This window comes from Galeopterus variegatus, unplaced genomic scaffold, assembly GCF_000696425.1.
Source record: "Galeopterus variegatus unplaced genomic scaffold, G_variegatus-3.0.2 Scaffold140, whole genome shotgun sequence".
NCBI classification, from domain to species: Eukaryota; Metazoa; Chordata; class Mammalia; order Dermoptera; family Cynocephalidae; genus Galeopterus; species Galeopterus variegatus.
Window position 1 is genome coordinate 278,602 of NW_007726251.1, and position 26,529 is coordinate 305,130.

Below are 26,529 nucleotides of genomic sequence, written 5' to 3' on the forward strand. Positions count from 1 at the left end.
CTTCTCCTTCACATAAGCCCAAGATACTTCCAGCTGAGAAGAGATTGAACTGTTGTCCTAACGTTGGAGTTAGCTAATGCAAGAGAATGCTAATTTAAATTAATATAAAACAGTATATCCTTCCATTCGCTTATGGTGGACTATAAAGTAGTATCTTATCAAGAGGTAAGGTAGGTTTGTAGTTGCTTGATAGTTTTAGAGATATAATAAACGAAGCAAAATAATGATTTCTCCCGATTAGAAATTGTTTTACTAGAAAAAGAGAAGGGAACAAATATTTATTGAGCCTGGCACTGTGCTTGCTATTTTACATACTTTCCTTGCCTTAAAGGGAGTCAGTACTAAGTGCTTCCATAATTACTATTGGAATTGCCTTTGAAAACAGTTTGCTTGTGCTTTGACTTATCTGATATTATAAACACTTGTGTAAGAGGTCTTTCAGCTTTAAGCTCCAGTTTTAGATTTCAGTGGAGACACATTCTTAACATAGTCAAAGTAAATACTGAGGGTATCTAAGTTTATTTATCAGTGGAGAGCATATTTTATCATGTTCTGGTTTAAAATGTCCTGGAAAAGACGTTTTTAAAAATGCTTTTGAAAAGAAAAACTACAGGAATGAAATGTGTTCCTTTTCTCTCTGTAGTATAATCCAACCAAAGTAAAATATTAGAAAAAGTAAACTTTCAAATAGCAAAAATAAGACCTTTGGAACAGATGGTTAAAGTAAATGACAGTTAAGTTCAATTCTTAAGTATAAAATGTTAAATTAAAGAGGTATATGAGATATCTACAATGTAATGTTTTTGATAGTGTAAATTAGAATTAAATTAGGTGATTTTTTCCATAAATTAGGTAGTTTTTTCCATATTTTATCCTGCTTTATATCTCTTAGCTCCTAGTTAATGCTGAAAACTAACTGAAACCATTGTTGGAGCTATCTGTTCTATTTGAGGGACCCTAAACTGAGAAAACGCTTAAGTATTCTTATCTGCTTTAAAACTATGGTGTTTAAAAAGAAAAGTGGGAGCGAGTAATTTCTTCAATTTAAAATTCTTCTAGCTCACTATAATTAATTGGAAAGTAAAAGTCTAAGTGAGTTAGGGGATCAGCTCTGACTGAACATTCTTTATATTTGTGTCCTTTATTTTGAAAGATTTCAGTTAATACTGGAAATGTTATTTTTGAAGCTGCAGACTGAAACACATTTTGATGATTATGGCATAAGTTATACATAAGTTCATCAACTAAATTGCAAATTATATTGCTATTTAAGCAGGTTCTTTGAAGCATAATTCTGAGTAATTAGCATTAGTGACATTTAAGACAAGATATGTATTGTGTTTATTTACCTTCTTTTGTACACAGGTCTTATCCAATTTTTTTGGTTTTGCTTTGTTTTGTTTTTACAGTCCCGAGACTCCAGAAAATTTGTAGCTCATAGAACATTATCTGCTCTGAATGATACCTATCTAGGAGGGCTTATGAAGTTTGAGTGATAATACAGTAGTTCCTTCCAAATTTAAGATTACATGGCTGAGAATACTAAGAAATCTGTATTAAGACTTGATAAAAATATTCCTCTTTAAAATGGCTGGAATGCAATTAGTACAACTTCAACATCTATTTGGCAGTGATTAATAAAGATAATTATCTAAATCTAGTTCTGTTTTGTGAAAGCTATTTAAGGTTCTCAATATCTAGTGGTTCTCAGGAAGTGGATAGTTGTGATGCTTCTTTCCTCCATACCCTATACTCTTTTTAGGTTGTCTAGTTCCTTAAAAGAACTAAATCGAATGATGCCATCATGACCTATTTATCCTTCATGTTTGTTCCTTCCTTCCTGAACATAAAATTTATTGCAAAGAAGTTGAGGACTAAAAATGACCTATTAAAGTTATCTACTACATTTTCTGAGAAATGAACTATACACATGTTTACTTTTCTCTCTCTCTTCCATGCCAAGCTGTAGATCTTTTATAGTATAGGTTCTAAAAATGGTTTTATTCTAACAAACCATGTTGAAGAAGTCTAAAAGTATAGCCACACAGTGAAGTTTGTCAAGTTCAAGAGAATCAGTACAGATTTTTTTCTCCAAATTGCTTTTATGCTTTTTATCATAGATTTATGTTGAAATGTAGAGAATTCTGGCCTCTTATATTACTATCTGTGTTCTCTCTGAGGCAAGGATGAAAACCTTTTAAGAGTTAGTGTTTTCTTAACAATGCTAAACTTTCTTTGTTAAGTCTATGTTAGACCAGATCACTTGTTGAAACTCTGTGGTAAGAAAATTCCTTAGAACTGAGCTAGTAGACTGGATTTAAATAGTGATTGGTGTTCTTGAATTAATATTAACTCGTATTTTATGATATTTAGTTTTAAATGGGTAGCTGTGTTATCTGTTAAAATTCAATGTCACTTCAAGAGTGAGGGATAACTACTTTCCAACATGTGTAAAAGCCATAGCTTACCCATTTGTCTACATTTATTTAACTGCCTTATTTTCCTACTAGTCTCTTTGAAATTATTAGATTGAACCATAAGAAATTGCTTTTTTTAGGGTCAGCCTGTGGCTCACTTGAGAGAGTGTGGTGCCGATCATACCAAGGCCGCAGGTTTGGATCCCTGTGTAGGGATGGCCGGTTGGCTCACTTTGGAGAGCATGGTGCCGACAATACCAAATCAAGGGTTAAGATCCCCTTACTGGTCATCTTTTAAAAAAAAAAAAATGTTTTTTTTTTTAGGTCAAAAATAGTAAAACATTGACAGTTTCATGGCTCAACCTAGTAATTTTAAAGGATAAACAGATCACTTCATTTCTGTGATTAACTCTGCCATTTTTACTGTTCTCACCAGAAATTAGTTGACTTCCTTCTCTAGCACTGGTCTTGACTCTTCCACCCAGTCGTTATTCCTCTACTCATGAGTGGTGATGACAGCTTTTCTATTAAAGATCGGCTTATTGGGAGAAATACTTTTCACTTATCTCATGCTTGCCCTGCGTCCACTTAGGTTCCTTAACCCACTCACCCCTACCCCATGGATTTGCCCATCAGTGCTGGTTAAAAAATAAGGCATACATATTGTTGCCCAATAAAGGGTTAAGCTTTAAAATTTGAAAAATAGAAATTTCTTGGTGTGGTATAGGAAAACACTGGACGGGAGTCAGAAGACCTTGATCTGCCTCCTGCTGAATGAAAGGCTTTAGAGGAAGTAATTTAATATCTCTTGGCCTGTTTCTTTATGTGTAAAGTGTAAATAATACATTCTTTTACTACGCACCTAAAGCAGTTAGGATCAAATGAAACTGAGCAGTTAATTGCTGATTGTAGTAGTTCTTCCCTTATTTGGGTATAACTGGGATGCTTAAATATACACAGCGTCTTCAAAAAGTTCATGGAGAGATTTACATTATTTTTTAATTCTGTTTTTTCCACAAACTTTTTGAAGTACCATCGTATATATTTAGGAGAGAATTCTTTTTAATTTGAACTTTATAGCTGCCAAAATGAAGGCTGATAAATCTCAACTCTGATGTCCACCAACACCTAAATGAATTAACAAAATTGTAGTATATCCTTACTATGGAAACTACTCAGCAATAATAAGGATATATAAATTTGGGGTTTTAAGTACCTGTTCCCAGTATTTTCAGGTTGTGTGTTATTTTATATATACTTATATTTTCTTCAGGGAATCTTCTTGTCAAAGAACAGATGACAGTGAATAGTGGAACTGAGATTTCCACCTTCTTCTGTTAAAGAAAAGTTATGTAAAAAAGCAATCAGTGGAAAAGTTAAGGTCTAAATCTCCTAACATATTCTTTTCCATTAAAATTTTTCTTGATTTTCTTGGAATGAAAAAAAATGTTTTAACAGAAGCCAGTTTGTGATGAGGGCTAGTAGGTTTGTTATAAGAAAAAGGTGGTGAGTTGAAAAATGTTAAAGTGGATACAGGAAAAAATTAGTGTACAATAATATGCAAATGTGTCGCTCAATTTTTAAAGTCGGTTTTAATGAGATATCATTTACATACAATTAAATTCACCAATTTTAAGTATATAATTCAGCGAGTTTCGACAAATGTATACAGTCTTATAACCATGCCACAATCAAGGCATAGAATATTTTTATCATCCCAGAAAGTCCCCTCATGCTCCTTTGCTGTCAGTCCCCTTCTCACTCCCTGGCAACCACTAGTCTGTTTGTTGTCATTACAATGATATCTTTATAGAATTTCATATAAATGAATTTATACAGTATATAGTCTTTTGTTTCTGGTTTATTTCATTTAACATAATTCTTTTGAGATTCATCAGCATTGTTGCATGTGTCAATTGTTTGTTCCTTTTCATATATTTGCTTTCTCTCCTCCTCATGTTTTCCCTACCTTTTTGGACATATAGAGCATATTTATAATAGCATTTTAACATCCTTGTCTGCTAATACTCTGTCATTTCTAGCCTGTTTTCTGTTGATTGGCTTTTCACCTGGTTGTAAGTCATTTTTTGTTGTTGTTGTTTCTTTGAATGCCTGTAATTTTTTTATTATATGTTGGATGTTGTGAATTTTACACTGTTGGGTGCTATATGAAAGTTCTTCAGAAAGTTCATGGAAAGATTTGTATTATCTTTTTTTGATGGTTGGCCTGTACCGGGATTGAACCCTGGACCTTGGTGTTGTTGGCACCTTGCTCTAACCAAATGAACTAACCGGCCAGCCTGATTTGTATTATCTTTTAATTCTATTTTTTCGTGAACTTGCTGAAGTACCCTCCTACTTTGTTGTGTTCGTTTAAGAAATGTTGGACTTTATTCTTAGAATCAAGTGGATCTTTTAAAGACTTGCTTTTAAGGTTTGTTAGGGTGGGTCACAACCAATTTTTAGTCTAGGGCTAATTTAGCTCTTCTATTAAGGTGATACCATCTGAGGGACTCTATTAGATGCCCCATGTATTATGTCTTTCCATTTTGGTGGGTGAGAATACAAATGATTCCCAATTCTTGTGAGTGCCAGGAAGTGTTCAGTCTACTGCTTTCTTTCTGGTGGGTATTTCCCCAGCCTTGATAGTTTCTTCTTATGCATAGGCAGATCTGTACTCTTCCCAAGGCTCAAAGGGACCCCTCTGCAGATATCTAAAGCTCTCTGTCCCATACATTGCCCAATAAATTCTAACCATCTTCATCTCCCCAACTCCAATCTCAACCAACAACTCTCAACTCCAGTCTCAATGGTCCTCAACTGACAAGACCAGGTCCCCCATCCCTGTGCCTGGAGCCTGCCTCCAAGCAGTGTGAGAGCAGTCGAAGTTTCATCCTTTGTTTCCCTTCTCTCAGGCAACACAGTCCTGCACTGCCTGTGGTCTAATGTCTGAAAAACATTGTTTTGTATACTTTGTCCGGTTTTCTATTGTTTATAGCAGGAAGGTAAATCTGGTCCGGGGTACTCCATCATGGCTGGAAATGGAAGTCTTTTCTTCTAAATGTAGACTAAGCATGTATTGATATTTCTAGGGGGAAATTGGGGTACTTGGTCATCAGTTCTCAACATACTTTAATCTCTGCTTTATTTTTTGTAAGATGTATGACATAACTTAAATGATGTTCTTCAGTGTTCCCAATAATTAGGCTCATCCAAACTTGAGTGTCTTTCTCTAATCAACTTAAAATTAAAAACATAAGGAGTATTAATTTGGGGTTATTTATGGCTGACTTGTCTAAAGTTGCTTCCCAGGAATAATGGATATGTTAGTGTTCTAATTCTAAGGATATTTGTTAGCCATCTGTATGTCTGATTGGCTGATTGTCATATAAACTGTATCACGTTGGGATTTTTAAATTTGCTGACTTTCTAATATATGTGAGAAAATTACTGCAACCTGTTCTTATTCGTGAGTACTCATAGTTGAGAAGACCGTAAAACACTTCTTAGACCTCTGCAAGCTGATCTTTTTAAAAAAATTTTTTTTTAAAAATTTTATTTTGTCGATATACAATGTGGTTGGTTATTGGCTGATCTTTTGAATGTATTGGTTTGCTTTGTATAACAGAACAGTTGTTTGGACACCTATTCATACGTTGACCTACCATATTGTCAAAACCTGGCCATTCAATTGGCAAGTAGAGAATGTGTGTTTTAATCTAGTTATGTTTTAGGGAAGATGAACAAAATAGGATTAAAAATAGGATCTTACATTATTGCAGATATGTTATTGCTGCCTGGTAAGAGTTTTAAGAAGACAGTAGTATGAAATGAAACTCTTAAGAGGAAAATTTGGAGGTCAAAATGGCTTTATCTCTGGTCTTATGTGTAAAATTACTTGCAGCACGGTTGGTTGGAATGAATATCTAAGTTGGGAGACCTAGATTCTAGTTGACTGTAGGCAAGTCACCACCTTTGTGAGAGTATCCTAACCTAAATATCCCACCTGCTGTAAGAGGATGTGAGGAGTGCTGAATGAGGTGGTATGGCTGAAATTCATTGAGGATGCCAGTGTGCCATAGAAATATCAGTCATTAAATTTTATTTTTTATATTTAAAAATCTATCTGTAGTGACAGAATACAAAGTCAGATCTATTTATTTATATTTATATTTCATTCAGTTTACTATATGAAACTATTTTATGTTGGAATGGAAGAGATGAAATGGGACTGATTAAAAAGAATGGAGATAGAGGAGATTGCTGGGTTTTTTCCACTCCATTTTTCCTCAGTATTATTTTCTTTTCTGTCCTCATGATTTTTCCAGGCAAAGAGTGTGTGCAGCAGTTAGCTGAAAACACCAGGTATTTCAGGAGACGCCTAAAAGAGATGGGCTTCATCATCTATGGAAATGAAGATTCTCCAGTGGTGCCTTTGATGCTCTACATGCCAGCCAAAATTGGGTACGTGTTTTTGCAGATCACAGTCTGGTCTCTCATTAGACTTTAGGTACCTGTGATGGGAGACATGGATTTATGTATTTTGTTAGAAAAAAAATTGTCCTCATTGTGTTAACCCTCATTTGATAGATATGCCATAGATTAAATAGTGGATTCCAAGTTGCAAAATACATTAATTTGTTATTCTTTTATTAAACAAACATTTGAGTTTAATGCAGTCTTCTAGGGGCTTGGGATAGATCAGCAAACAAAACATAAACATCCTTGTCCTTGTGAAACTTATATTCTAGCGGGGCAAGAGTCAGACAAACATAATAAAAAATATGCAGTGTGTTAGAAGGTGTTAAATGCTGTGGAAAAAAAAATAGAGCAGGAGATATATGAGGGATTGAGAGTGCCCTTGTGGGTGGGCAGATGACAGTATTAAATAGGGTTCTCATGGTAAGCCTCAACGGGAAGGGAAGATAGCATCTGAGCAGTGATTTGAAGGAGCTGGGAGAGTTACCCTTTTGGAGAAAGAAGCATCTGTGCAAAGGCCAGAATGCAGGAGCATGCTGAACGGATAGAACAATAGCAAAGAGGTCACTGGAGCTGGAGTACAGGGCCCAGGGAAGGGCAGAGGGCCATGAGGTCAGAGGTTCTGTCAGGGCATGTTTGTGCTGATGACACCAGCTTCTTTTGTTTGTGAAGGCATATATAATGGAAAGCCTTGCCCTGGGATAGCTTTCAACGTATTTAAGGAGTCTGGATGTATAACAAAATCAGAAGACATTTGAAAAGCAAATGATGAACAGTAATGATATTTAATAATAATATTGAACAAATTACATGCAAAATAATTAAATGCAAAATTGCACTGGAGATGTAAAATGAAGGAGTAGTCTGCTTAATATAGGTTCTGTAGGGCCGGCCCGGTGGCGCACTGGCTAGTGCGCCGCTTGGGAAGCGTGGCGGCGCTCCTGCCCGAGGGTTCGGATCCCACATACAGACCGGTTCCCGCTCACTGGCTGAGCGAGGCGCGGGAGCAGCGCCGAGGTTTGCGATCCCGTTGCCGGTCCCCGGTCCGGTGCGGGGGCAACACTGAGGGTTGCGATCCGTTGCCGGACACGGAAAAAGACAAAAGACAAAAAATATATATATATATATATATATAGGTTCTGTAAAAAAGGTGTGCCTTTTTGGTAGAAGAGTTTAGAGCTGGATCTTAGATATAAAATTGGATAAGAATCATTTCTTGGGTTTGGTTGAACTCTTTAAGAGAGCAAGTATTCTTATTCATCTTTGAATTCCCAGTGCCCACCATAGTCCTTGGTATTCAGAGGACACTCAGTAAATGTTTACTGAAGTGAATATGGGAGAGAAAATTAAATTGAGGGACCTGGAATTATGGTGATTCCAAAGAAAGTGAGAAGGAAATTGGGAAATGGTGCTCACTGAGGGAAAAAGAGGAGTTCAGTTTTCAACACAAAGTCATATGGGTTGGAGGGTGGGGGATTTTCTTCATTCTTCTTCTTTTTTTTTTTTTTAAAAGATGGCCGGTAAGGGGATCTTAACCCTTGACTTGGTGTTGTTAGCACCACACTCACCCAGTGAGCTAACCGGTCATCCCTATATGGGATCCGAACCTGTGGCCTGGGCATTATCAGAACCACACTCACCTGAGTGAATCATGGGCCAGCCCTTCATTCTTCTTTAAATAGAATTATCATAAGTAAACCTGAAGAGTTATTGGATCTGGAGGACTCCCTTAGTCTTTACTTAACCTTTACTTTAGAGAGGGCTGCGTCGAATCTGTTTTACACAGGTGAAACTGGTATGTACATTAAATTAAGAAAGATTAGAGAGGGTGAAGAATTGGCATGAAGGACTACACAGTTTGGGAGCATGTGCTGAAGACCTGCGGTGCTTAGGTCTTCAGCACAAAGGAGGTACATAGAGGAAGATCTGCTGGTACTAGAGAGAGTGGGAAGACTGAGTGGTGCCAAATGTGCAGAATTTTTTTATTCTCAAATGCTGTAAACAGCTTAAGGGAAAAGTCAAAGACAAATAAGGTTGGTCAACAAGAGGAAAAGACAAAGAACAACGTAATCTAGTAAACAAAATTAAATGAAAGTTAAAATGTGTAATTTGGACAAGATACAGATGTGGAGTTAGGCCAGCAGTTTGGCTTGGGGGAAGAGGGATGTTACAGGAGAATTGTGTAGTCTGGGTAATTAGCTGAAGCCAAGGGATGAGCTGGCCTGCAAACACCAAAGGAAACCCTGAATTCCAAAGGCAGCCTTGCTCCCAAGTCGATCAAAGAATTGCCTGGTCTGGAGAGCTAATACCAGTCCGCCAGTCTGTCAGCAGAAAGATGTCCAAATCCTCTGCGTCCTCATAATCTTAAGAAATGTTTTAAACTGCCTAGCTTAACATTTCAAGGACCAGTTTTTTGTGTTTTTTTTTTTTTTTTTTTAAAGATGACTGGTAAGGGAATCTTAACCCTTGGCTTGGTGTTGTCAGCATCACGCTCAGCCAGTGAGCTGAGCAAACCGGCCATCCCTATATAGGATCCGAACCCGTGGCCTTGGTGTTACCAGCACTGCATTCTCCTGAGTGAGCCATGGGCCTGCCCTCAAGGACCAGGTTTTAAACTCAGTTTCATTTTACTCAGGTTCATTTTGAAGCCTCTGAACCACTATTATGTATCAGGGACATTTTTTAAGGCTGCAGTTACAAATCTCTTTAGGCAAACCCTATTAAAATTGGTCTCTTCCAACTATGTTCTTTCACCTTTGCGAAAGAAAACATATGGGAGAAGACTACTTTAGGATTGAATGAAAGACGTTTTTGTGAAGTGTCAATTTTAACTTTAAAAAAAGTTAAAGGTAATTCCTATTAGATATCTCCAATGCCTGCATCACCAAAGTGTTTAAATCATTTAGGACAGCAAGCCCTTTGTACTGTGTGCTTTATTACCTTTCTGGGTTTCTTTTCTTTGTTTTTCCCTTTGCAGAGCCTTTGGACGGGAGATGCTGAAGCGTAACATTGGGGTAGTTGTGGTGGGATTTCCTGCTACTCCAATTATTGAGTCCAGAGCCAGGTTTTGCCTGTCAGCAGCTCATACCAAAGAAATACTTGATACTGTAAGTATACACTTTCACCTTGGTATAAATATGCCTTTACTAAAAGGGCCTGTTGACCAGATGAAATTATCTGTTGATCCTGATGTCCTTTGAGCACCTAAGATATTTACTGGTAAGACAGAGCAGGTAAGAACATAATGCTTCTTAAACCATCTACAAAATATTGCAGAATCTTTAGCATCACCCACTAGTCCCAGTGTCATCAGGACTCTGGAGAATTTTCCAGCTTCATCTCGTTTTTCACTCTCTTCCTCATTATGGACTGTACAGCTATACAGTTCTCTTTCTAACCTTGCTGTATACCGTTCTGTTTGTAGAATTTCTCTCTTGAGCCTTCTTTCCCCTTTGCCTGGCTGACTACAACTCATTCTTCTCATCTCCACTTAAAGAAAACTTGCTCAAGGGTACTCCCAAGCCCTCTTGCTGTGAGTTCCCTTGGAATCCTAAGATTCCCCCTTAGTAAATTCTTCACACCAGTAATTATTTAAGGGGAATCTTCTCCACTGGATAAATCTTGAGAATCGGGACTAAGTCTATTCTACTTTTTCTTTATCACCAGCACCTACCACACTGCCAGACACCTAGTTGGAGGCTTATAATTATTACCAAATTTAATTATTTATGATCTCTTGATATATTCTAATCTCTTGATACTCTCTTAGTATGCTATTGTTTCATATCTAAGATTTCAGACTTTAAAGAAGTATTGTTTTCTGGGAGTGTATAATGCTTTAGAACATGACATTTGCATAAAATCAGTTGCTAGGAATATCCATTAATTCATTGAAGAGCTACTAATCCTTTTTCTTTTTTTTTAAGATGACCGGTATGGGGATCTTAACCCTTGACTTGGTGCTGTCAGCACCACGCTCTCCCAAGTGAGCTAACCGGCCATCCCTATATAGGGATCCAAACCTGTGGCCTTGGTGTTATCAGTACCACACTCTCCCAAGTGAGCCATGGGCCGGCCCTGAAGAGCTACTAATCTTAAAAAATATTATGAATGCCTGTTTTTAAAAGTTTGTTGTAACAGTCTGGTATTTAATTGTGGTAAGAACACAACATGAGATCTACCGTCTTAACAAATTTATTTTTTATTATTAAAACATAATTGTACATATCCATGGGGTACAGCATTGAATATCAGTACCTGTGTACAATATGTGATTCTCAAACCAGGATAATTAGTATATTCAATATTACACAGGGCCGGCCCGGTGGCGCACTCGGTAGAGTGCGGCGCTTGGGAGCGCGGCGGCGCTCCCGCCGAGGGTTCGGATCCCATATAGTGACCGGTCTGCTCACTGGTTGAGCGTGGTGCGGGCGCGACACCAAGGGTTGCGATCCCGTTGCCGGTCGCGGTACGGGCGCAACACCGAGGGTTGTGATCCCGTTACTGGTCACGAAAAAAAAAAGACAAAAAGGAAAAAAAAATTACACAATATAATCACTTTTTGTGGCCCTTTACCAATTCCTTGCTAACTCCCCCTCCCCTTTTCCCACTTTTGGTGGCCTCAGTTCTGTTCTCTCCTTTTGAAAGTTCAACAAATTATTGTGATTATTGTGTCTATCTTCCTTTCTTTTTCTATTTATTTGTTTATTTTTTAGCTCCCACTTATGAGTGGACATGCAGTATTTCTCTTTCTGTGCCTGGCTTATTTCACTTAACATAGTTTTCTCTGAGTTCCTCCATGTTGCTGCGATGGCAGAATTTCATTCTTTTTTATGGCAGAATAGTATTCTATTGGGATATATACCACATTTGCCTTATCCAGTAGTCTGTCAATGGACATTTAGGTTGGTTCCAACTCTTGGCCATTGTAAATAGAGCTGCAATAAACGTGGGAGTGCAGGTATCCTTTCAACATGTCTTAACAAATTTTTGAGTGCACAATACAGTATTATTAACTATAGGCACAATGTTGTGTATGAGTGTATTTTTAATCACGTTCTGACATTATCAGATTGTATTCTCTTTATTGATACTGGATCTTTGTTTTTCTTTTGCTTTGTTTTAATTATGCCTTTCAGATTTTTTTTCCCCCAGAACGGTAATTTTATTTTTCTATAACAATTTAACTTATAGTAGGAGCTCCCATAGTATCAAATCAGATCTTCCCCTCAACCAAACCCCTCCTCCTTTCTCAGAGTTGGGTCCATGGTTGGGAGTTCACAAAATCACAAGGCTGTGGGAAGGAGGAACAGTGGTGGCACCTTGTTATTGTCCTTGTCCTTATCAGTGTCACATTTCCAATCGTGGTATCTACTGAGATGATACTTGTCTAATGAAGTCCTGGGTTGTAGATTCATATAAGTTTCTCCCCATAGAGCCTCTGCAGGTCAGATGATTCCCAGGATAAAGTATGTGCCATCTTTGGGCTGATAGGAAGTATTATGATCTTCCCTCAACAGTACAGGAATCCTCTACCCCTCCTGCACCATCCTGGATGTCTTGACTTTGTGAAGTCGACTTAGAACATCTGCCTAGACATACCATACAGCTACTTCTTCCCTGAAGAGAGGCCCTGGTCCTCGCTCCTCTTAGATCAAAACCATCTGCAGTCTGTCATTGCCCTACCTCGGGCTTAGTCTGTCTTGCCTCAGGATCGCTGAGGGCCAGGATTCCAAGTCTTTCTTACCCAATTCTATCAAAATCTTGCTGCTCACCCTCTTACTCTCTTCTTTTCTCTTTGATGGGTGAAATGGTTGGAGCTGCATTTTCTAACTTCATGTCTTCTCCCAAGCCTCTTCTCCATTTCTGAGCTCTTTCCATTTCTTCCTGCCTGTTAAACTTGTGAAATTCAAAACTCCAAGAATTGATGACTTTTTTTTCTATGTGCATTATCCCAAAATCTGAGAAACAATGCTGACATTCACTGGACTTGAGTTTCAGAGGCTGGGAAGTCCACAGTCCAGAGAACACAACTGGTGAGGGTCTTGGTGGTGACAACAGTGACCCAGGGGTCTCACATGGCAGAAAATGGCATAGCAGAGAGCTGCCTTTCAGATTTTTTACAATAGATTTTCCCATTTCTCAAAAATCTTACTGGAGGGCTGCCTGGTTAGTTCAGTTGGTTAGAGCATGGCCTCGTAACACTAAGGTCAAGAATTCGGTTCCCTATACTGACCAGTCACACAAAAAAAGAAAACTTACTGGTGAGTTTCAGCTTTTTTTTCCATTCTCTATTTGGATATTTAGACTTTTCCAGATGCCGTTGTAAAAATATCTGTGTCATTATAAGCCATGTCTGTAGTAATGCACTATGTTTTCTAACAACTTTGACTCCTGAGAACTGACACGTTCATGAAAGAATTTAGATGTAACTAGGATTCCTAAGCAGATTTATGTTGCCAACAACTATGTTTGTCAATCGAGAATTCTAATCCTGTTCATAATATCCACCTGAGCAATTGCTGGACTTTGCCTTCCATTTGTTTTCTAAAGCATAAAGTGCGTTTTTTGAAACCATAGTTTTGTTAAAGTCATTTTGTCTTATGATCTTTTGTGGATCTAAACATAAACTAGACTATTATGAGATACAGATTAAATTTCATTAGTAATTGGCCTGTGACATGATTCTATATATAGAAAATGCCATAGAATCCACAAAATAACTTCTAGTGCTAATAAATGGATTCAACAAAGTTGCAGAGTAAACAGCACACAAAAATTAGTGTTTCTATTCACCAGCAATGAACAAATGAAAAGGAAATTAAGAAAACTTCATTAACAGTGGCATTCAAAAGAATAAAATACCTAGGTATAAATTTAACCAAGGAAGTCTTTCCCTTGTACTCTGGTTAAATTTACATTTGTACACTGTACCTTTGGATTTGTATATTGATAACTACAAAACATTGCTGAAAGAAATTAAAGAAGACTTAAATAAATGGAAAGATATCCCATATTCATGGACTGGAAGATTTAATACTGTTAAAATAACACTGATCTGTAGATCCAATGCAATCCCTATCAAAATTGCAATGGCCTTTTTTTGCAGAAATGGAAAAAGTCAGGGGCTGGCCAGTTAGCTCAGCTGGCTAGAGCACAGCCTTATAACACCAAGGTCAAGGGTTCAGGTCCCCATACTGGCCAGAAAAAAAAAAATGGAAAAGGTGATCCTCAAATTCATAGGAAAGTGGAAGGGGCCCTAAATAGCCAAAACAGTATTGAAAGGGAAAATCAAAGTTAGGACTCACACTTCTCCGTTTCAAAACTTACTGCAAAGCTGCAGTCATTAAAACAGTGGAGTACTAGCATAAGTAAACCAATGGAATAGAATTAAGAGTTCAGAAATAAACCTATCTGTGGCCAATTGGTTTTCAACAAGGGAGTGAAGACCAGTCAATGAAGAAGGAAAAGTCTCTTCAACAAATGGTGCTGGTGAAATAGAGCTCCCTACACCCTCATAACATACACCATCTGCTTCTGTAGAATTGCTTGCTTAACCTAAGTAACTCCATTTTACCCCGTCCGACCTGCAGACTATCCCCACCCTTCTGCGTGAGAAACCATTGACCTTCTCATAGAAACAAAAACCGTTGCATAGAAACAGGAGCCATACACAGTGAACTATTACATGGGAACAGGGACCATACACAATGAAAATTTGTATGCTTGATTGCTCTAACGGCTCATTTTTGGCTACTGTAACCTAGCTACCTAGCTTGCTTTGTGAACCTGGCCAAACCCGTGTGCCAACAGGATGTGGTTTTTGCCTTTAAAAACCCCCACAAGACCAAGGCCCGGGGCCATTCTCCCTTGGTTGCTCCTTTAGAGACGGTCGCTGGCCAGCTGGAGTCCTTTTCTGCATGAGTGGCGTGTAAGTGCATTTCTTGCAGGAGGGTGCCTCACAACACTGGGACAACTGGATGCAGAAAAATGAAGTTGTAACCCTACAACATGGATAAACTTTGAAAACATTATGCTAAGTGAAAGAAGCCAAACACAAAACCCACTTATTTTATTATTCCATATAGGAAATGTCCAGAATAGAGAAACCCATAGGGGTCAGAAAATAGATTGATGATTGTAGGGCATGACGGGAAGGATGAGGGAGGATCAGTTGGTATCGGGTTTCACACAAAAGGGGTGAGAAAAATGTTCTAAAATTAGATAGTGATGAAAATTGCACAACTCCGTGAATACACTAAGGAGCACTGAATTGTATACTTGAACAAGGTGAATTTTGTGGAATGTGAATGGTATCTCAATAAAGCTGTTATTTTAAAAGAAGAAGGGCAACTATATCGGATGGGGGTAGGGGCTTGGCTGTCCTAGAGTATTCCTTTACTTGACCCTATAATTAATACATAATTTTTCCTAGGAACCCATCTTATTTACCCTGTGATCCAGAGGTTCAGTGTAGATTATTTGTTAATAAATGATGATTTATATAATAGTTCCTTGTTCCTAATCTAACCAAATAACCCCACAGAAGAGCCAGCAGTTTCTGTTACAACTTTATCTTTTATGTAAATAAAACTTATTTGTCTGAAATACTTGGTTTGAGATCAGAGGAAATTTTGTAATGTAGATCCCCTTGGGCTAGTGTGGCTTAGTTTTTCTTGTTGTTGTTGTTTTCCTATCTCTAATCATTTTCTTTTTTACATCGATGAAAAAAAATTAGGTTCTTCTGAAGTCAGAGTTTATAAATGTCCTTTCCTTTGTGAGCTTAGTAAATCATGTGGACTTTTCTTTTAAATTAATAAATCTTATGTCAGAGTTCAGGGGAATAAATGGTTAATAGGTTCTCCCATCTGAAATTCAGTCTTAAATTGTTTCCATATGGAAGTTTGCAATGAAACCTCTTCTCAAAGGTACGACTGTCTGATAGCATATTGAAGTTCAGCTCTTACTTGCTTTTTATACTTTTCACCTTTTGAACGGAAGAATATTTTTTCTTACTGTAGAATACATAAGCAATACCATTGATGGTTTTTTCTCTCTCCAAACACCGAGTTTTAAAAATTAAAGAACAGATAAATATGTCTTTTTTTTTAATCAACTCTGAAATATAAGGTGTACATTCCCATTTGGAATTAAAGTAATAAGATTTGGATTTATGTGATGTTGTGGAGATTTGGAAAGTCACTCAGTCAACAGGGCTTCTACTGTACACCTTACAATTTCTTAGTCACTAATGAGATTATGTCATAGCATTGTCTATGAAGCTAAGGCCCATTAGCCCCAGGTTTGTTATTAGACCCACTACTTGATATCCATAGGCACTTGGGGAGAGAATAACTGAAGGCTGGGGATCTTCCACTTACTGAAAACTATTCCACTACCTGTACTAGGTGCTTTCTAATACATGGTAAAAATGCCTTAGAATCTAGGACTCCAAGATTTTTGCTCTCCTTTTCCTCCTTGGGTTTCTCAAAGAGGCATGTGGGGCTTACGGTCTCCCAGTCTTTATATTTAATTTTTTCAGAGAAATTCTGAACACATATCTCTTTCTTATATTAGGATCCTCTATTTTGACTTTTCTGTGTGTTGCTTTTGGGAAAAGTTCACTCTGTGAACTGATACTTACGATTCGTGCAGTTGCCTGTACGTTAAACTTTGAGTTTTTTTTTTTTTTTTAAATACATATAAGAAACTATATGAGGATTACTTCTAGCACATAGGACTAATGTAGCAATCAGGAAGAGATTTTATTTTATACCTTTCCTTAGTGTTAGAATTTTTTATAAGAAACATTTTCTCAAAGATAAAAGCAAGTATTCCAGAAAGGGAAGAAAGTTATACAGAGATAATTAGCATTTTGATGGGAAAACAAGATACTCTCTCAATGTTAGGAATGTTGAGTTTAAAATGAGACCTGTGTTTGAATCCTAGTCTCTTCTTTCCTTGCTTCCTTACCTACACCATGTCTCTTATCTACCAAGAGGCTCCTTCTAAGCACTTCCAATTTTTCTTACAAGTGTGCACACAGCCCACTTTCGGACTTTTAGTCTTTCATCTGGGAAGTATCTCAACTCAGGCTTACCAGTTTTCAGGCTATGTAGGTAGTATGATAATAGAATGAACAAGTACTAAAGTGAAAAAAGAGAGGTGACAAGTTGTACCCAGTTTGGCAAGTACAGGATGCATATTTCTTTTTCTACTGAACATCATATTTGGAGGAATTACATCCTTTATCCTGCATACTTGGCTATTCACAACTCATTATTCATTGTCAGCCAGAAGGCCTTGTTCAAAAAGCAGCTCTTTCCATAGCTATACTGTAGTCGGATCTGAGTAAATGCACTAGAAATGGTAAGTCCCACCAAAGGATAACTTTGCTGTGATTGTTTTCAGCAAAATAAAGCACCAGTCATGCATCCTACCGGCTCTGACTGACCTCTACTTTGTCTTGTGTACTTTAGACTTTAAAGGAGATAGATGAAGTTGGGGACCTGTTGCAGCTGAAGTATTCCCGTCACCGGTTGGTACCTCTACTGGACAGGCCCTTTGACGAGACGACCTATGAAGAAACAGAAGACTGAGCCTTTTTGGTGCTCCCTTAGAGGAACTCTCCCTCACCCAGGACAGTATGTGGCTTTTCTGAGCCAGTTCCAGGAACCACACTTCTGTGGCCATCTCATGTGAAAGACAGTTCTGCAACTACTGAAGGTGGCCATCTCCAGTCTAAATGTCATTTTGTAAATAGCAAAAACTGCTTCACATTCTTCCTTTGCTAAATCTCACCTTTAAAAAAGATGTGACTCACTTTACATTTTTGTCCATTAAAAAACATTATTTTATAACTATTCTACTTGTGAAATCACGCTGACCCTAGTCTATTTTTTTTTTTTTTTTCCCTAAAAGATGACCGGTAAGGGGATCTTAACCCTTGACTTGGTGTTGTCTGCATTATGCTCACCCAGTGAGCAAACCGGCCATCCCTATATGGGATCCGAACCCGTGGCCTTGGTGTTATCAGCACCGCACTCTCCCGAGTGAGCCACGGGCCGGCCCCCTAGCCTTTTTTTTTGGCTAACCACACAGGCCCTTCCCCTCTCCAGCCACTGTGCAGACTTGGGCCTGTCAAGAGCTACTGCTGGCCCTGGCTCTGCAGCCTTGAGCCTCACCTGGCCCTCCTCCCTAGGGAGCCAGTGCCTTCCACTTACTTCCCGTCCAGGTTTGAGAGGTTGCCAACCTTGGTATCCCTATTTAACCAGTCAAGTAATCAACCAAGTATTTTCCCTTTAGTCTTAAGTTTAGTCCTTCAAGAAAAACAGTAAACAATAAAATTGCTGAAAGGCTCATTGTGTAAATCCCTGTGGCCAGGGCCCTCCTAAGGTTTGATCTTACTCTCTTTTGTTCTGGTCACCAGATGATTTCTTCCATCATCATCAGATATTTCTTCATAATGGTCATAGTCTGAGGATATGTCCAAATTCTAAGTTTTTCCCAAGCTCCAACCTTAATACCTCCCACCCCTTATTTAAAACACTTAGTATTTTATTTAAAAGCACCCACATCCCACCCTGGTCAGACCTCTGTGGGGAAGATGACTTTCACGTCTCACTGCTTTGTGTACAAAGCTGCTCTGTAGAGGGATGTGCACTCTTGGTGGGGTGAGGGGCAGGAGCAGTGTGGAAAGACTTGATTATTACTTGTGCAGGGTCTGTGGCTTGGGTCTCTCACTGCTTTCTACTTTTCAAAATTATGGCAGCCTTTGGGTGGGTCTGGGTCCAGATTAGGATTTACACTGATAAAAGAAAATGTTGGTAAATCCTCTGCTCAGAAATCATTCATCATGTTTTTATTTAAGGACTAAAGTGATTAACTTAGCCCTTTTAGAAGCTGACCCACTTAAATATTACTCTTCTAAATACTAGTTCTCTTTTATTCTTGAAGTCCTAAGACAATTTAAACCTTGCATCTGGGGCTATGGTCTTCCTGTCTTTCCGTTACATGTTTTTATTTTTTCTGAGTGCTGAACACAAGTTTCTTTCCTAACCTGGGATCCCCTATTTTGACTCTCTTTTCATACTATAACCAGGTAAAGGGACTTCTTTCAGAGAGGTTTATACTGCTTGACCAAAGAACAAATCTGAAAACCACTAGTTTAAAGTTCTTTTTTTTTTTTTCCTCTGTTGATCAAAGCTTTAAGTGAAGTGAACTTTTGGCTGCATTATACATACCCAAGATTGGGTTGTTTTTAGTAGTCATCAAGTATTCTACAGGAAGGATTGGGAACAGAGTGGAAAAACAATATGTGAAAGTGGTTTTCACATCTCTATTTTTGAAATTGCTCCTTTTATGGTAAAGATTCTCAATGCAAATCATCCTGGACTTCTTGTCATCAGCTTTGGTGTGTTTATGCATATACATGTAGTGGAGGATGTAAACAATTATTATTGTCTGGGTTTTTTTTTTTTTAATGTCTTGAATATAAGTTGTTTTTGGTCACTGTCAGTGTCTGAGAGCTTTAAGCCCTTGAGATATTTCAACGTTTTATTTTACTTTTTTAAAGAACAGAAAAGGGTGAATAAAAGACTCAAGGAGAGATGCAGGGATTATATTTAGCATGTACAAGTTAAAATAAAAGAGAGACTGTGGTAACTTAGTAACTAGTCCTATAAAATCAAATACGTTGCTAACTTTTTCTACACATCTAGTTTCCCACCATAGATTCCCACTGGAATGCCAGAAAGCTTTTGCACTGCAGTTCTATTTAATGGTGTAGAGGTAGGGTTTGCAAAATTCACAAACTTTAAGCAATGAACCTGCTAGTTTTATTTTGGCTTGCATGAAGACACAGAAAATTAAAATGTCAGTATGGGCATTAAAATATATATATATCACTTTGTTAGTGCAAAGTTATTTCAGGATAAATCTAATTAAGTTACAAGTTTATTTTGAAGAGACGAAACTCTTGTGATCTATCCAGGACCTCTGTGTTTTCTAGAGGACAAAATGTTATGTATACATTATACATGGCTGGTTATCTCTCTTGAAACTGTAATATAAATCTAGGGTCCAGTCACATCATAAGTATCATTATTTATCCAAGTACTTGAGCAAATACAAGTGTGTATAAATACGGTCATTGAGAATGAGTGGAAATCTGGGACATACACATTGGTTAGTACACAATTGAACATTCAGGCCTGATTTCAAGAATCTGATGGGATTCAACAGGTGTCAGTTAACCATTACTACCAAAGCTGATAGTCTGAGTCAGTAGAGGGAGGTTATCATTTTTTTCTCATTCTCCTTTAGCATTGCCTTTATCCATTTCAGGTTTATAAGACCTCTTTCAGCAGATCACATCAGGAACCAGGGAATTTATAGGCAGGGGACATCAAAATCACACAGTGGATCAAGTGGTAGTGGCAGTTTCTCCTGTCTTTATTTTAAGTGCTTTAACTTAGCTAGGGCAAGGACTTCGGAGCACTTTTTAAAAACATTTTGCTTTTCTTTGAATTAAAAATTTTTCCCTTTAAAAAAAAGATTCCAGAACCCCAAAGTACTGCTTAGTTGTTTGAAGAACACAGCCATCTTAGTCCTTTAGTCATTATCTTAAACTCTAATGATAGGGTGAGGATTTCATACGGTCAAAATAAGCTTCTTCCTCATGTAGTCACATAAATAAGCTTCTTCCTCATGTACTATACAACTAGTAAAGGGTTCTGTGTTAGCCTCATGCCCTTTCAGAGGCCAAGGAGTTGAACATTCTTCCAGTGATTTGTCTCTGTAATCCCTCCCTCCTTTATTTGGCCTTTCCTTTTTTCTGTAGCTTCTAGTTCTTGAGTTTTAGAATTCCAAGTCCAGAGAAAACAGAAATATGTGGTGGAGCTGGGCTATGAGGATCAGCAGATGAGACACCCTGGTTCTCCTTGTACACTCATCCTGTTTTTCCCCCTTTCCAAATTGATGACGCTCTCTGATCCCCGGTGATACTGGATTGGGCAACAGTGCAGAACTGCTGGTCATGCCACAGGCAGTGAAGAAAGAATCTGGGTAATTGTAGGAATTTGGATGGTTGTGGTAAAACTACCTAGAGAAAGTTAAGTACAGTTGTTCTCTTGTATAAAGAATTGCTATGACCTAATTCCCAGGGTGTCTTTCCTCTCCTAGTGGTCTAGGTAAACCAAAATGGGTTTTAATCTCTGGTTGATATAACCATGTCATTAAAAAATAAGGAAGAGTAGGAGTTTTCCTTCTGTCTATGTTCATAGAGATCAAGAATTGTTGAGCATTTCACACAGGTAAGATCAGCTTGGCCTAAAGCGTTGTGAAGGGGGGAGGTATGAAAATCAAGGTTTCTTCTTGGCTACTAAGCCAAGAACCTATAGTGTTTTTTTGTTTTGTTTTGTTTACCCCCAGCCCCAGAACCTATAGATGTGCTGCTACCTGCTTAATGTGGAGGCTCAGTGCCTAGCAGGCATCTTAGTCCATTAAGCCAGTTAATCAAAATAACTTCCACGTGGAGAAAAGCATGTCCGTGCTCCCCTCAGCTCTATCCACATGAAATGTGGGCTCAGGCTCCTAGACAATTGCCATGTGCCCAGTCAGATGGCCGAATTAGAGGGCTGATTTCCTCCCTTATCACACAAAAGAAATGCCAGGACTAGCCAATGAACCCTTTGCTTTAATTGCAAAGAAAATGCGGCTGTTCCTTTTGTCATTTCCAGTGACTTCTGTTTTCCAAGCACCTTTTGCTATAGATTATTTTCTAGGAAGGAAACCAAAGGGGCTAGTTTCAGACCCTAATGAAAATGTTTATTCTAGTTTTTTCTGAGTCTGGAGGTATCACATTGGCAGTCCACCCCTGAGAGTGACTTGGGTGGAGCTGTGGACAAGGTTTTGTTTACTACATAGTACACATAATAAATGTCCTTAAGCTGTGATTCTTTCTGGAATGATGAATTATAATAAACTGACCCTAAAGAATGCAGTGGCTCAGGGCTGGCCGGTTAGCTCATTTGGTTAGAGCATGATGTTACAACACTAAGGTTAAGGGTTTATTTTATTTATTTTTTTTATTTTTTGTCTTTTTTCGTGTCCGGCAACGGATCGCAACCCTCAGTGTCGCACCCGTACCGGACCGGGACCGGCAATGGGATCGCCACCCTTGGTGCTGCGCCCGCACCTCGCTCAGCCAGTGAGCGGGAACCGGTCTGTATGTGGGATCCGAACCCTCGGCGGGAGTGCCACGGCGCTCCCAAGCGGCGCACTGTAGCAGTACGCCACCGGGCCGGCCCTAGGTTAAGGGTTTAGATCCCCACACCGGCCAGCTACCTAAAAAAGAGCATGCATTGGCTCTTAAATTGCAGTTACTGTATTCTTTTTTTTTTTTTTCCTTTTTGTCTTTTTTTTTTTCGTGTCCGGCAACGGATCACAACCCTCAGTGTCGCGCCCGTACTGGACCGGGACCAACAACGGGATCGCAGCCCTCAGTGTTGCACCCGCACCTCACTCAGCCAGTGAGCGGGAACCGGTCTGTATGTGGGATCCGAACCCTCGGCGGGAGCGCCGCTGCGCTCCCAAGCAGCACACTGTAGCAGTGCGCCACCGGGCTGGCCCAGTTACTGTATTCTTAATGAAGCAATCCCAAAGCCCTGTTCTTTTGGAGCAGTGCAGGGAGGTTGAATGAAAGGTACAGATGAGCAGATCTGTGCTTTCTAAGTGTCCTGCCTCACCGTCTGCATGGGTAAGTGAAACCTTCCATGCACACGGAGACTTGGGCCAACTCAGAGTCTGCTTTTTCCAACACAATTTTCAGGTTTCTTGTGTGAAGTGTGGTTGCTTGGCCTGGGCATTCCAAGAGAGTGGGGAACGTATCACTGACCAGGGTGAAGTGATGACTTGTCTTTACCCTTAACATTAGGTCTGTTACCTCAGTAATGTTAAGCCAGTGGTTGGAATTATAAGAAGCATCCTTGCTGGTTCTCCAAAGGACACTGGGAGTCATCCTGTCAGTTCAGCCAGCGTGCCCACAGTCTTGATGATCCCTCTGTATAAAGGTAGCTAACATTATGAGAAGGGGGAAAGACAGCTGGCAGAACTCAGTTGTTTAGAGCATGATGTAACAGAAAGGTCAAGGGTTTGATCCCCAGACATGCCAGCTGCCAAAAGGAGGAGGGGGAAAGAGATCAAGCAGAGCTACAGCTATAGGAGAGCTGAGGTCTTGTTTTGTTGGCCCATATTCTCCCACTGACCAAGTTACCTGTAAACTGGAATGTGCTGTGATAACCCCTTTCTATTGTTGTAATGTTCATAAAATCTGAGAAAGTGAGAGAAGGTGACGTGTAAATAAAAATTTTAAAATTATAGTAATGTGTCAAAATGCTACTCTTTCTCCCTTACCTTGTCTCTCTTTTTTGCCAGATGATGATTTTTCTTTTTCTTTTTTGTTTTATTGGATGTCTGTGAAGCTATAAATACTGGGTTGGGATAGGTGTATCAATTTTGAGAGTGCATGAACGGGGACTGTTTCAGACAACTAAGAATAATCCCATGCAAATATATTGTTTTGCCCTAATAAAATATTAAGAAAGATACATCTACCTTTACTCATTCAACTGATAAATACTGAGTGCTATCTGTGTGCCAGGCAGTGCACTGAGCATTAATTACTAGTAACAGCAACAAACACAGTTGTGGTTTCTACTTTCCAGTAAACAAGCACATGAACATATATATCATTTTACAAACTGCTAAGTGTTATGGAGAAAAAGTGTGATAAAAAAGATTGTAACCAGTATCTGGTTTAGACGGGTGGTAGATAAAACTTCTCTGAGGAAATGGAGGGGAGGGTCTGAAAGAAAGTGGTTGGAGCAGCAGTAAGCAAATTCCACTTATAGTGATTTACCTAAGAGAAATGAAAGCATGTCCATATAAGGACTTGCACTTGAATTTTCATAGTTGTTTTATTCATGACAGCCCCAAACGGAAACAACCCTGAAGCCATCCATCATGGTGAATGGATAAACGAATTGTATGCATGCCAATATGATGGAATATTACTCAGCAATGAAAAGGAACAAATTACTAATACCTACAACAAGATGAAAGACTCTCAAAAACATTCTGAAAGAAACCAAACACAAAAGAATACATAGATAGGATTCCACCTATAGGAAATTCTAGAAAAGGTATAACTAACCTACTGTGACAGTGGGATTGCCAGCCAAGGGTAGGAGGTTGGGATTAACTATACAAACGAACTGTTAAAAGATAATTTTCAAAAAAGCATAAAATCATGACTTATGGACATTAAAGATTTTATTTAACTTATTAATTGAAAACTGGTAAGGGTGTTGGAACCACTTCAAAGGAGATACTGAAGAACAGAACCATTTATTTATAGATCAGGAATATGGAAATGAATGTGCAAATAAAGGTAAAACTAATTTCTAACACACTGGGAGAGGGAAATCAACTGGACTTCTACAGGACAGGACAGAATTTACATTTCTATATACAAGAATTATTTTGTTTTGCTGTCAGTTACCTACAACCTACAGAGCAATAGCATAAACACAGTGAAAGACTAGGGTCAGACAACCCGAAGGATGTACTGCATGTAGGCAATGCAGTTTTCCATTCATGCACAAGTTTTTTCCAGTGTGCACTGCAGGAAATTGTGGTGATAGGAAGGTCCTATGTCATGCTTGTGGTGGTGGTTACATAGGTGTGTACATTGGTCAAAACTCATTGAACTGTACTATTAAAATGGGTATGTTTTATTATGTGTAAATTATACCTCAACGTAGTTGACTAAAGATAACCAGCTTCATGGAGCCGGGGCAAGAACAAGAGTGGGTGCAGCAGGACCAATTAGGCTATTATAGCAGTCCAGGCAAGGGGCGGGGGTGGGGGGGCCCTTTGGCGTCCAGTGGTAGTGACTGACACGAGTGAGTGAACTCATCATCTCCAAAGTCTGAGTTTGATCTGGTGGAAGGTGCAAAGTGTGGTAAAAAGACAAATTAGGCTGGATGTGAAAATATTTTTATCGAAAAAAAAAATCCTAAGAGAATGAAGTGGCCTTGCACTTAATCTAGTAACTGCAATGTGCTGTAGCAGAAGCTCAAAAACCAGGTTTCTTTTGGCTAATATTTGAGTGTTTACCATATACAACGCATCTGATTAGGTTGAACCATATGGAATGCCAATATTTAACCCTTTTGACCAAAACATAGCAACTTCATATAGTTCGTCCTAATATACACTCTTAACACGGAGTCTCATTTACTCCTCACATTTGTGAGATAGGTAATACTCCCCTCCCCCACACCTTTAGAGGTGACAAAAGCACAGAGAGGTCAGTAATATCAACTATACTTAGTAAATGGTAGAAGCAGAATGCCAACCCCGGTGGCCGACTCCAGACCCAGGTTGTTATCCCGGCGATGCACCATTCAAAACACTGCAGTGTCCTTTTGGGAATAGGAGTAGTCTTAGGAAACTGCAGTCCCCCAAGAGTTTTACTCTGGCTCAACCAGAATCCAAAGGTTTTTACACCAATGCCTGGGCTTCCTGGGCACCCTCTCCACCACCTCCGGGGATCCATCAACCCTGCCCTGAAACCTGACTCATGTCCTGTGCCCCCTCACATGGCCCCTGGCTGGGCATCTCCCTAATGCCTTCTGACTGCTACTCACTGACCTGTCTGAAACCCTCCGCCTGCCCCGTGTCCCTGCGCTCACATTCCCTAACAGCCCCATCCCAGTCACTACGTTGTCACCGCTCCTCAGAGTTCCCGATCTTGATCACAGACTACGGTTTTCAGGTTTCAGTCACTCGGAGGTAGGTCATTATGCTGATCTGAGAGGCCTACAGCGCAAGGATCCCTGCACCTAGTGTCTCACTGGAAAGAGTGGGCAGCCCCACCGTTTTATCCAAGGTAAAACGAGGTGAAACCGAGCTGCAGGGCAGGATCATCTGAGCACCCCCCTCAAACGTGTCTCCCCGCTGTCCTTCTGGGACTTTATCCTCACAGCTGAGCGTCCACTTTCTCCTGGTCGTTAAAGTGCTCTGAGGACACTCCAAGGAAATTGGGTGCAGAATGGCAGGTGTTGGGACAGTGCCCTTCCCCTGGTCTCCACCGCCAAGTAGCAGAGTTGGAAAAGCCTTGGGGAAGTTACTTCCAGACTTCCTCCCCAAGCAAACCTACCTCATGCATAAGTAAACAGTTGCCCAAGATCTGCAGGCTCCCGCCACTCGCCTGTCTGCCCTCGAGGCCCTGCCAGTCCGGGTAGCCGGAGTGCCGTCAGGGAGGGCCGAGGTGGCGCCGGACTCTCCGGGCTGGGCAGGAGTTGCAGCGCGGGGCTGGAGCGCGCCGGGCGCCGGCGGCAACTTGCTCCAACAGGAATTCCCTTGGGGCTGCGACGGCGACAGCGGCGGGGGCTGAGCGCAAGGAAGCGGCCTGATCAAAGAAAGCCTCCGGGGGGGCCAGGATGTGTCTGCGAGTGCCGAGGGGCCCTCCTCCAGGCAGGACCGGGGACATCCCGGTGCGCTGACGCGGAGGGCAGTGGGGGCGCGCACGCCGCGGCCGGGGCCGGAGAGGGCGTGCGAGCTGCGCGCC

General features: G+C 39.7%; 1 protein-coding gene across 3 annotated transcripts in view; it reads left to right on the top strand.

Moving 5' to 3' along the window:
* Positions 1-17,763, top strand: part of SPTLC2 (serine palmitoyltransferase, long chain base subunit 2) — a 113,621-nt gene extending 95,858 nt beyond the window's left edge. For all 3 annotated transcript variants that reach the window (XM_008590279.1, XM_008590284.1, XM_008590271.1), the window contains exons 10-12: positions 6,746-6,881; positions 9,874-10,003; positions 17,375-17,763. In XM_008590279.1, the coding sequence (XP_008588501.1) occupies positions 6,746-6,881; positions 9,874-10,003; positions 17,375-17,494 (386 nt within the window). In that variant the 3' untranslated portion in view covers positions 17,495-17,763. The remainder of the gene's footprint in view (positions 1-6,745; positions 6,882-9,873; positions 10,004-17,374) is intronic.
* Positions 17,764-26,529: the final 8,766 nt, after the last annotated feature.